This window comes from Mauremys reevesii, linkage group 1 (assembly GCF_016161935.1).
Source record: "Mauremys reevesii isolate NIE-2019 linkage group 1, ASM1616193v1, whole genome shotgun sequence".
Taxonomy (NCBI): domain Eukaryota; kingdom Metazoa; phylum Chordata; order Testudines; family Geoemydidae; genus Mauremys; species Mauremys reevesii.
In genome coordinates this window covers 156,700,558-156,712,824 of record NC_052623.1, presented here as the reverse complement: position 1 = coordinate 156,712,824, position 12,267 = coordinate 156,700,558, and the positions used below count along the sequence as shown (strand labels likewise).

Here is a 12,267-nt window from a genome sequence, read left to right as displayed (position 1 = left end):
TTGATTTTGAATGGCCTCTGCTGTACTACTTTGATTACATAAGTACCCACTGTAATTCCATTTTACTGCAGGAATAGTCAGTCTCTCTGTTTTGACAGCAGAACACCCACCTGTGGATAATAATACACAAGATAAATATGCAAAGTTGGACCATCGTGGGTGCATGTACCCTGAGTTGCCCCAGTTTGGAATAAAAACAACAATGTAGTAAAGCTGCACAGACTAAAACAAAAAAACTTTGTTTATAAAACGACAATTTGAGAGTTAACTCCTCATAAATCTAAACATGATCTTATCATTACAGCAATACAACAAATAATATGCAAAGAAAAAAAATAGCATCAAACGTACAGATTTCTTCAGTACCAAAAGGTACATAGGCCACAAATCCTAAGCATTTAAAACATGCACCACTGATTTGGCATTTATGTCACCACACTGTCCTGAGCTGAAAAAGCAGCAAACACCCAGTTCTTTGAATAGGCTGGTATCTTTCTCCTTGTGGTTATCTTCTTGCTGCAATTACCGTATTTATCGGCGTATAACACGCACAGGCGTATAACACGCACCTTCATTTTAAGGGGGAAATTTCAGGAAAAAAACTTAAATTTCAAATAAAGGACTTTGAAGCTTCTTAAGGTTCAGGGCCGGCTCCAGGCACCAGCCTACCAAGCAGGTGCTTGGGGCGGCGCCTTGGGAGGGGGCGGGCAGGCCGTGCCGTTCGCGGGGAGGGGGCTCGGGCCGGGCCGCTCGGGAGGCGGGGCTCGGGCCGGGTTGGGCCACGCCGCTCGGGAGGGGGCAGGGGCTAGGGCCGCTCGGGGAGGGGGCGGGATCTTGGGCCGCTCGGGAGGGTCGGGGACTAAGGCCGCTCGGGGCTCGGGCCGGGCCGGGCGCGCCGCTCGGGAGGCGGGGCTAGGCGGTGCTCCGCGGGTTAGGGCCGCTCGGGGACGGGGCGGGGTCTCGGGCCGCTCGGGAGGGGCTGGGGCTAAGGCGGCTCTGGCTGGGCCGCTCGGGAGGGGGGCGGGGGCTAGGGCCAGGGCCGCTCGGGGGAGGGAGGGAGGACGTGGTCTCGGGCCGCTCTGGAGGGGCGCGGGGGCTAAGGCAGCTAGGGCCGGGCCGCTCGGGAGGGGGCTAGGGCCGGGCCGCGCCGCTCGGGACGTGGGGGCTCGCGCAGGCCGGGCCTGGGCTCAGGCCCGCCCGCTGGGAGAGGCGGGGCTCGGGCCGCTGGGGCTAGGGCCGCGCTGCTCGGGAGTGGGGCAGGGGCTAGGGCGCCGCTCCGCGCCGCTGTGGGGGGGGGCGGCGCTTTTCTTTTCTGCCTGGGGCGGCAGAAATCCTAGAGCCGGCCCTGTTAAGGTTATATCGGCGTATAACACGCACACATCATTTGCCCCCTATTTTCAGGGGAAAAAAGTGCGTGTTATACGCCGATAAATACGGTAGTAAAAGCAGGCCTGTGAGCATCAGCCCTCAGGGCAGAAATCTCCTTCCCCCCTCAAGTATGGCTCTGTCTCAACTAATTGAAGTTTGATGCCTTTTTTTTTTTTTTTTGGTATAAACTTGGGAGTGAAGTTAGCCGCCACCCTTGGAAATGTCCTACTGAGCATGCTCCAAGGGTTTGACTATCTACGTCCTCCCGCACTCCCACCTAGGGTGGCCAGATGTCCCGATTTTATAGGGACAGTCCCGATATTTGGTGCTTTGTCTTATATAGGTGCCTTTTACCCCCACCACCGCACCTGATTTTTCACACTTGATGTCTGGTCACCCTACCCCCTCACCCCCACTAGCCCAGACTGGCTTGAGTCAGTGGACAGCTGCTGTATTCTTCTGGCAATAAACCTGACTACTACCATTTAAAGGAAGAGTGACAGAAGCGTGGATTACACATGCATAGCTGGGTATTACAAAACTAATGAACCTTAGTATGTAGTAGAGTAAATCAATTTTTCAAAATGTGGTGTATAGCTTTTTAAATAATCAGTTAATTCTGTACTTTAGAAAAAGAAATAACAGCTGCTGTTGTACTTTCCCACTAACAGATCTGATTTTGTGCCTTTACTAATGTTTCAGAAAAATTATCTCTTTCCAGAAAAACACTCTCTCAAAGAAGAGAAAGTGACTCATTGCTCTCTTGCCAATTTTGGTTACAAAAGCTAAAGACTATTTTGGAAATAATGTCAGATGTCAACCTTCCCAAAGAATATGTCCTTTTTTCTTTACTAATTGATCTTTAACTTCTTGGTTGTTTGCTATCAGTTTGTGATCAAGGCAACTAATATAACACTTTTCGTTATCTTCCACAGATCTGAAGAGGGAAGCCAGTATCTGTCACATGCTGAAGCATCCTCATATTGTTGAATTATTGGAGACATACAGTTCAGATGGAATGCTTTATATGGTTTTCGAATTGTAAGTTTCCTCCTTGGTTTTTATTATGGTTATTTGAGTAATGACTAGAGCTGGGCAACATTTTTCAGGTGGATAGTTTCTTTGCCAAAATTGCAGTTACAGGGCAACCAGAATTATTTGTGAATTCATGTAGAATTCAGTAAATAGTTTAAAGTGCTTCAGTTTTTGGTGACACTTTCTTTTAAAAGCTGCATGTTTTAAGTGTAGAAGTTAATTTTGTTTGTAATGCTTCCTTGAGAGGTATGCAACAAAATTATTCTGTTGAATGATCACCCAAAAATTGATCCAAATTCAACAGCAGGCTGTTTCTAAATTATTTTTAAAATTGTACCTGGAAAAAAGCAATTGGACAACATTTTTCAAACCTAGATATCTAAGGTTTGTTTCTTCAATACGTAGACAGCACCTGCATAAAAGTGGGCTAATTTTCTAAGACATTGAGTACCTATAGCTCCCATTGATTTCACAAGTAGATCAGCTTTTCCAGCACCTTCGAAAAATTAGACCACGTGTTTAGGTATTAGAGTATGAATGTAGGAGTTTGACTTTAGGCACTCCGGTTTTAAAATATGGGCCATTTCTTATCAAAATAATGGCTGTAGTCCATATAAATAGCAAATTTTAACATTTTTTTTTTTTTAGAGGCTTTGAATTAGTTGTGCTCAAACACTTTCAGGACTTCACACTTCTATCAACAGACTTCAGAACAAAACAGACACGTACAGTAACTCCTCACTTAACGTCATCCTGGTTAACGTTGTTTCATTGTTCCATTGCTAATCTATTAGAGAACATGCTCATTTAAAGTTGTGCAGTGTTTGCTTATAATGTCTTTTGGCCGTCACCTGCTAGTGGGTGGGGACTTGGAACCAGGGCAGGCCCCACAGATCAGCAACTCCCCCCTCCCTCCCCATGCCCGCCTGCAGCAATCGGCCGTTTCCCTCTGGGGGGAGTGGGGAGGAGCGAGAACGTGGCGCGCTCGGAGTGAGGGGGCTGGATTGGGGTCAGAGCTGGGGGTTGAATACCCCCCACCCCCAGCACTTTGGAAAGTCTGCACCTCTGCATCCGTGAATGCGCTGTCCAGAGGAGGGAGTGGTGCGCTTCATCGGGATAGCGTGGATTCCTCATCACATTCAGTTTCCGCAGGGAAGTGTTTGCAGCCGTTGCCGTGCTGTGTCTCCTCCCTCCCTTGGTGCTGCCTTGTAGAGTGTGAGGCTACATTAACAACATGTTAACCCTTGAGGGCTCAGCTGAGTGCTAGTTCATCATTTAGCAGCAAGGCATTCCCTAGGAAATATCCTACCTGATATCGACACGGTTGCTTTAGTAGAAGCTCAGGGAGCTCATGAACAGGGCCCCAGACAATCCTCTGATTAGAACTTGTTTAAAACTTATACTGTATATGTATATAATGTCTTTTGTCTGGCGAAAAAAATTTCCCTGAAACCTAAACCCCCCTGTTACATTAATTTTTATGGGGAAATTGGATTCGCTTAACATTGTTTCACTTAAAATCGCATTTTTCAAGACCATAACTACGTTAAGCAAGGAGTTACTACACATAAAAATGTAGCTTTAAATTTCTTTGTATTCTCAATGTAGAGCTGAATGGGAAGAGAAGACTGGTCTTAGCCTCCAACTTGCAAGTGACCACAGGAAACAAGACACACATGTTGGGCATGATATTAGCATCACACAAATTTCACCATTATTAAAATAATTGGGTTTTGTGCTTTGTCTTCACATATTAGACTATTAATTTAAATGTGTAATGTCACTAATGTATATAAAATCCCAAAAAGCAAAGAAATGAAGCAGAAACTGTAATGTGTACTTACCTAAAATGAATTCCTGCAAACTTTCAGTAACTGTTTGAGAGACTCTCCTTTTTGTGCCTGTTTTTTTTAAATGTGAGGGAAAGTTTTGCTAACATAATGAAGGTAAGTTTGTAAAATGCTGTTACCTAATGCTGGGAAACACTTTTTCAGACTGGGAAAATTCAGGATCAGATGAAGATGACAAAAATTACACTTCATTCGTTAATGTGTGTCTACCTCCACCTACTGGTTAGAAGAGATGTTACTCAGGAGTCTGGAGTCGTATAGGAGTATTCAGTTTTTAAATATACAAATACATGTCTGTTAAGTACAAATATTATATGGGGGTCTTGGATACAAAATAAAAACATGGAAGTATTTCTTTAAATCCCCTATAATAGGGGTGGCAATACTGTTCAGTGCTGGGTGTGAGGTTCCTAGCAGAGTGCACCTGGGAACAAGCGTCACCCCAATTAGGAATCTGTTTATTGGGTGGGGTCTGCATTTTGTGTAATGGGAGGGCAGGAGGGATGTCAAAAGGGGAAATAAATATATGGAAACCACCTTTTGACTGTAGTTTGCAGCATTGTTCATAACTCTAAAGCTATAAATTTTCAAATCATTTGTGAGCATTTCTTTGTTTTTATGTTACTGGTTTTAAAAAAGAAATAAAAGTTTACTGAGGCAGTTTAGATACTTCTGTTAAATTGTACTACCATTTCACCTCATATGAAAATATGTATTTGGTTCTTTTAGTTTGAAGGTAATCAGTTTGCCCATATTGACTTATGGGAGAGCTAAGAAATAATTTTTCAGCAGTTTACAATCTCCTTGTTCAACAATAACTTTTTAAAAACGACTGAAGTCCCCAACACATTTGTGTTATGACTAGTTCTCATGAGTTAAGTCTGATAGCTAATTTGGAGGGGGAGACTCAGTTACAAATGGTAGAAAAATCACCTCTGAATAATGCTAAACTGAGCATCTTCTACAAATTTATCAAAGCCTGTAGTTGGTGTCCTCTGTTCCAAATGTTAGTGTCCCTTCCTAGTCTGACCAAGGACCTGGTGAGGACAGGAGTTATGGTTTTTGGGATGATATTCAAGAGGGGGGACACACACTCACACTCTCTCTCTCTCTCTCCCCCTCCCCCTCCCCCCCCCCTTCCAGGTTCAACTCTTCTTCCTATCCTGCATACCTACAACAATGGGGATTTCATTTTCTCTCTTACCACTCCCCTTCATGCACATATGCTCTTGCCATCTGCTGCTTTGCTTTGTCTCCCTGCATTCTGTTGATCCACGTTTATGGTTTAGGCCACTACTGGCCTACCCTGCTTACAATAGATCAAGCCACATAATTTCAAAATGTGTTGACACCCCCACCAATATCTAGAATTAGACTTCACTTATGTGCTAATGGAATCACCTCTACATATGGTAGGGTTATTACTGAAGATGAGAATCAGAAGGTAGGAGGACAGTAAAGATGGGGCCTGAGATTTTGGTTTTTTTAAAGCCATGTCTGTTAAATTATGGTATGTTGACTGCAAAATATTTTTTCGTTCTAAGCAATAAATTACACGCAGTACTGATTGTGGTGCTTTATTTATTCTGTAAAAGTCCCAAAGCATGGGCCAAGGGACTTAATTACATTATTATAAAATGATTATGTACACCTTAGGGAAACTCATTGTGGTAATTAACAAGGATTTAAAAATTTGGAAATGGAAACAAGGGTTTACATCTATTTTTACCATTCCAGTAGCTCAGAATTATGGTACAAACACTCTTAATTGGCTTTTTAATTACATAATCTTATTGCTATTTAATATTAATATACAAAAATATTCACTGTGAAATAGTTAGGTTTGCTACACGCATAACATAGCTGACTCAAATCCAGAATGGAAGGAAATGAAAAGAGAAATCACCAAAAAGTAGATACCCTGTTGTTCATCCACAGACATTCCTTACTGTCAACACAACTACTGTACACTGCATGTGCTGTAACTCTTCCCTTCCCTCTAGCTTCCCTTTTCCATATACTCTTTACTAAAGTACCCACTCCTAACACTATTTTTCGTGGATGTTTAGGATGTAATGTGTTGTGCTGGGGAGCGGTGGTAGGGGATAGTTTGCTAAAAGTGGGTAATGGAAGGCTGGCATCCATAGCAAGTTAGGATTGTGGTGTGTGGTATGCAGTATATGGTAGTTGTGGTAATGGTAAGGTATGTGCTGGTGGTAGAGGAAACAAGGGGGTTTACTGTTTGGCGTGACACTGCACCCCATAGTCTTCACAGTGATATTATTTTGATATAATTATGGCATAATTATGATATATTTTGTACAAGATGGGTCATGTGAGGTCATTTGAAAAGTTATGATTTGCCGAATGATTATCCTATTTATATGCCTGTATCATTTTTGTATCTGAAGTTATAAATATTGGCTAGGGATCTGTATTTTAACTGGGCTTACTCTGGAAAACACCCACAGCCAGCCTTTCAGGTACAGCCGGACAGGCCTGATGGCCCATCAGCAAAGACAATGGACTGTGGAATAGCAGCCATTGCTTACAGCCTGGCCAAAAGTACAAGTATATGTTGCTATAATGATTGTTTAAGCACATTGAATTTTCTGCAGTTTGCCATAGAAGAGACCAAGATTCCATCTCGCAAACTCCACAGTAATAAAAGACTTTCATCATAAATTTTAAACTTTAAATTCAGCTCTTACAGCAAGCTTTTTTTCATGGAAAGCTTATCAGTTAAAGTCTCAGTGAGGAAAAAATACAGACACAGTATGGTCGTGCTAGTGAGATTGATGTAGTTGAACTGATTGAATAAAATGTAGAAACCATTGCTGCTCACATGCTGTAGCCCATTTTAACAATATCAAGACAATTTCAAATTGACTTTAATTTTCAAAAATAAGGGAGATTTTCTTCTCACTTTTGAAAACTGCCATTTATCTGTAGGAAAAGTATTAAAGTGAACACATTTATATTTGGAGTAGTACAATCTTAAAGGTAGAGTGTATAGGAGAAGAGCTTTTGAGGAGACCGTGTATTATAGATGTACATATTATTGTAAAGAAGCTATTATTTGATGCTGTCAATTTTGCTTTCACCCTGTGTCTGATCCCTCTTCTTGGGGAAAGTTTGTTTTTAAAATAGTTGTGACTGGACAACTCTGGTAGTGTAGGGAATTTTCAGATTTCCCTGACCTCAGTAAAAGGTTTTAGGGATGGCTGTAGGAAGGAAACTGGTGGTGGTATTCAATTATCTACACTGTGGGCACTAGTCTATTATCTCATCTTAATCATACATGAGGGAAAAGTGTCCTTAGTGATTCTTTTAGCTCTGATGCCATTGCTCTTTGACATCTATCTTTGATACCACTGGATTTTGATTAATCTGCAATTCCTAGCAGGTCTGGATAGAGTCACTCTTGTGTGGCTTCTATACTCCTTCGTGAGAGGTCTGAACATAGTTATTCTGAAGAATGTCATGCCAAAGATCCTTCAGGGTTCTACCTTGTCACTTGTCTAGCTCAACATAGACCTGTACGAGGGTTAGAAGGAGACACTGGCAGAAGTATCTCAGGAGAGCTGACACCCAGCTTTACGTCATCTCCATTATATCTGGCCATGGCATTGCAGTACAGAGTGCCATGTGTGACACTCTGTGTAAAAGATTGGGATTTGCATAAGGGCAAATTAAGACCGACAAGACTGATGTAATATTGCAAATATAGGGGAAACAACTAGAAATACCCTAATATAGTTTTGCAATTTATAGGGCTAGTTAAATCTGACATTGCTGCTGGATGCTCAAATAGCAGCTGTGGCCAACAGGATTTTTTCCTGGTAAGATGAGTGCAAGTTTCCTTTGGTTGCAGACTTTTTACAGTTATCTATACTTTTGTCCACTTACAGCACACTCTACATATGGGTTCAGCTGAAGTTGGTGTAGGTTACATCTGTGCACTTGAGTGGAGCTTTGTGTTGAAAGCACGGTACTGTGATCTGAACTGGGTGCCTTTTAGTTTCTGGCTGGCTTGCAAGGTGGTGTTTGAAACTATAAATTATTTGAAATTTGGATGCCTGAAAGTCTGCCTCTCCCGTGATGCAGTGCCGATGCAGTTGTGATCAGTTAGGGGTGCTTGAATAATCATACCTCCTCCACTTTCAACCACCCTAACACTTCAGCCTCCCTTTCCAAAGGCCTGAGAAAGAGTCGTCATTTGATCACAACTGCAGAGGCACTCATCAGGGGAGAGGCAGACTTTCAAATCACAGCGACGCTCTAGAAAACTGCTTACAGGTCACTTTCCATACGGGGTCTTCTATGCTGATGCTTGCTTCTCTCTTGGTCTGCTAAAGCTTGGATGTGTAAACTTTGTAGACATGCTGTTAAGCAATGGATGTACATTTTGCTGTAAATCTCAGTCAGTCTCCTTAGTTCTGGAGAACACTGTACTGCTGACAGATGGAAGCTTATTTATAGTCTGATGTTTATAAAAGCAATATTTTCCATGAATCTACAGGTGCCTTACTACTTCTCATTGAAAATTAGATTACCTTACGGCTTGTATACACTTACAGTGCTGCAGCGGCGCTGCTGTAGCACTTAATGAAGACACTACCTAGACCAACAGGAGAGCTTCTCCCTTCAGCGTAGGTACTCCACCTCACTGAGAAGCGGTAGCTATGTCCACAGGAGAAGCCTTCCCATCGACATAACTCTGTCTACACCAGGGTTTAGGTCAGTATAACTGTCGTTCAGGGGTGAGGATTTTCCCCACCCCCCAAGCAGCGTAGTTATACCAACGTAAGTTTATAATGTCGACCAGGACCTAGAGAGTATAGGCAATTAGTTGTAGCCATGTCAGTCACAGGATATTAGAGAATATCTGAATACCTGAAGAAGAGCTCTGTGTGACTCAAAAACTTGTCTCTCTCTCCAACAGAAGTTGGTTCAATAAAAAATATTACCTAGCCCACCTTGTCTCTCGATGGGCAGTGTCGTCAGATGCTACTGGTGTGGTGCTCTGCTCTGTTCAATGTTGATATCATTCGGCTGCGTGTGTGTTCCCTCTGCGTACTGCCCCAGCTCTGCGCAGATAGCTGACACAGCAGACCCCAAGAGAACCCCCAGTGACCACAGACTCTAGTAAGGTACGAAGGCATGTCGGCCAGGTTTATTGTCGAAGAGAAACACAGTCTCCAGCTCCCGGGCAAACGAAGTCCAAGGTGCTGCTAAGGTGCTGCTAGCCAGTACATATGTGCCCCCTGGCAATGGACTCAGCTCAGTCAGTGGCGGGACTTTCCACTGCCCCCTAGGCTGGACAAAGACATCCACTCAGTGGTGCATTCTTATACAGAGGTACAAACAAGTTACACATCACTCCTGACGTATTGAGGTGCAACCCCTCTACGTAGCAAGGTACAACCCTTCTACATAGTAAGGTGCCACCTCTCACTTGTACATGTTGGTTCGAACAAAACAACTCTATCCATCATATTACCCTTTTGGCCCTGTCATTGGGATGGGTCAGCCTGTTCCTTGTTATCTGTGTGGAGTGTATGAGTATGCGAATGTTCTGATATCTGGTGGCCAGTACCTTTTAGGTATGTCTCTTTTCGCAGCATCAGCCCTTTCCTTTCCAGCTTCTGTGAGCAGGGCCTGCCTCTGGCTCACAGCTTAACTTTGATTTATGTTAGCAAAGTCTTGACCATTACTTTAGTTCAGGCCTTAGGCCTCATACCAGGCCTCTGATATCAAGGTTTATATCTCAGGGCCTCCTCTTACTACAGGCAGTTAGGTAGGAAAGAAAACAAGGAACCAGTGAACAGAGTCAACAATGCAATGTGCACTGCCGTTGTTTGCGAGTGAGGGAGCCTGTAGGGGTACTAAGCTATCTGCTTGACTTCTACATCATCCCTATGGAATACTAGCTGGAGAGACTGTTGCCTTTTGGAATATATGACTGAAAGTTTCTATTTAAAATTCAGTTTGAATAGACTTCCCTCCTTGAAGTACAGTATCTGAATGAGATTGCCTTGCATACAACTGCAGTCCCTGGTGTAAATACTGTTACACTTGTGTAGCTTCATTTTTTCCCCTGTGAAAGGACTTGTAGGATAATAATATGTAACTGGATGTTTGCTTTGAAGGTCCTGTTGTGTATAGTACTGTAAGATTCTGTCTTTTTCACACCTCTTGTTCAGCATATATACAAGAGCAGTAAGGGAGATGCAGATTTGGTATGGGTTGCACTGCTTGTAGTATTTTGAGAACACTGCTGTATGTCTTCATTTAATTTGACTCATGCTTTGGTTGCTTTGCTTCCCCTGTCTGGCCAAGATTGAGGATTGAATGAAAGCTAGATGGCTGAACCTAAATCTGAATAAGATAAAGTTGATGATTTGGGGAGAAGATGGAGTACTGGCAGATATGGTATCTGCCCCTTCAACTAAGAGTTGGGATGTGGGCCTGCAATTTGTTAATAAAGTTTCTAATCTAGGGGGCCGTGGATAATCTCCACCCAAGAATATTAAAGAAACTAGCACATGAAATTGCAAGCATAGGTGTTGGAACTAGGAATGCTGCGGGTGCTGCCGCACCCCCTAGCTTGAAGTAGTTTCCATTATATAAATGGTTCACAGTTTGATTGAATGGTTCTCAGCACCCACACTACGAAAATTATTCCAGCTCAATAGCAAGGATGTTTAATGAATCTGTAAACTCAGGGGTCATACCCTATGGCTGAAGAATTGCTAATATAGTTTCTGTTTTTAAGAAAGGAAAAAAGTGATCCAGAAACGACAGGCCTGTTAGTTTGACTTCAATTGTATGCAAGGTCTTGGAACAAATTTTGAAAAAGAAAGTAGTTAACGACATATACATTAGTGGTGATTGGGATAAAATCCAACATGGTTTTACAAAAGGTAGATCGTGCCAGACCATCCTGATCCCCTTCTTTGAGAAGATAACTGATTTTTTTAGACAAAGGAAATGAAGTAGATCTAATTTACCTGGATTTCAGTAAGGCATTTGATACAGTTCCACACGGGAAGCTATCAGTTAAACTGGAGAAGATGGCAATTAATATGAGAATTGAAAGGTGGATAAGGAACTGGTTAAAGGGGAGATTACAATTGGTTATACTGAAAGGTGACCTGTCAGGCTGGAGGGAGGTTACTAGTGGAGTTCTCCGGGATCGGTATTGGGACCAATCTTATTTAACATGTGAAAAAGGCTAATGCAGTCCTAGGATAGAGGTATTTCCAGTAAAGACAGGGAAGTGTTAGTACCCATTGTACAAGGTACTGGTGAGACCTCAGCTGGAATACTGTGTGCAATTCTGGTCTGCCATGTTTAAGAAAGATTAATTCAAACTGGAACAGATGCAGAGAAGAGCTACTAGATAATCCCAGGAATGAGAAACCTTCCTTATGAGAGGATACTCAAAGAACGTGGTTTGTTTAGCCTAACCAAAAGAACATTAGATTGCTCTATAAATACATCAGAGGGATAAATACCAGGGAAGGTGAAGTTATTTAAGTTAAGCGCCAATAAGGACACAAGAAAAAAATGGCTATAAACTGGCCATCAACAAGTTTGGGCTTGAAATTAGGTGAAGGTTTTTCTAACCATCAGAGGAGCGAAGTTCTGGAGCAGCCTTCCAAGGGGAGCAGTGGGGGCAAAAAACCTAACTGGCTTCAAGACTGCGCTTTGATAAGTTTTTGGAGGGGATGGTATGATGAGACAGCCTACAATAGCATGTAGGCAATTTGCAACTGCTAGCAGTAAATATCTCCAGTGGCTGGTGATAGGACACTAGATGGGGAGAGCTCTGAGTTACTACAGATAATTCTTTCCCAGGTGTCTGGCTGGTGGGTTTTGCTACATGCTCAGGGTCTATTTCATTGCCATATTTGGGGTCGCAAAGGAATTTTCCCTTGGGTCAGGTTGGCCCTCTGCCCTCTGCAGCATGAGCCACAGGTCACTTGCAAGTTTAAACTAGTGTAAATGG

The 12,267-nt window shown here is 42.8% G+C and overlaps 1 protein-coding gene across 10 annotated transcripts in view; it reads left to right on the top strand.

Moving 5' to 3' along the window:
- Positions 1-12,267, top strand: part of CASK (calcium/calmodulin dependent serine protein kinase) — a 407,811-nt gene that overhangs the window by 192,362 nt on the left and 203,182 nt on the right. For all 10 annotated transcript variants that reach the window (XM_039525884.1, XM_039525847.1, XM_039525842.1 and 7 more), the window contains one exon: positions 2,304-2,409. In XM_039525884.1, coding sequence (XP_039381818.1) covers positions 2,304-2,409 — 106 coding nt within the window. The remainder of the gene's footprint in view (positions 1-2,303; positions 2,410-12,267) is intronic.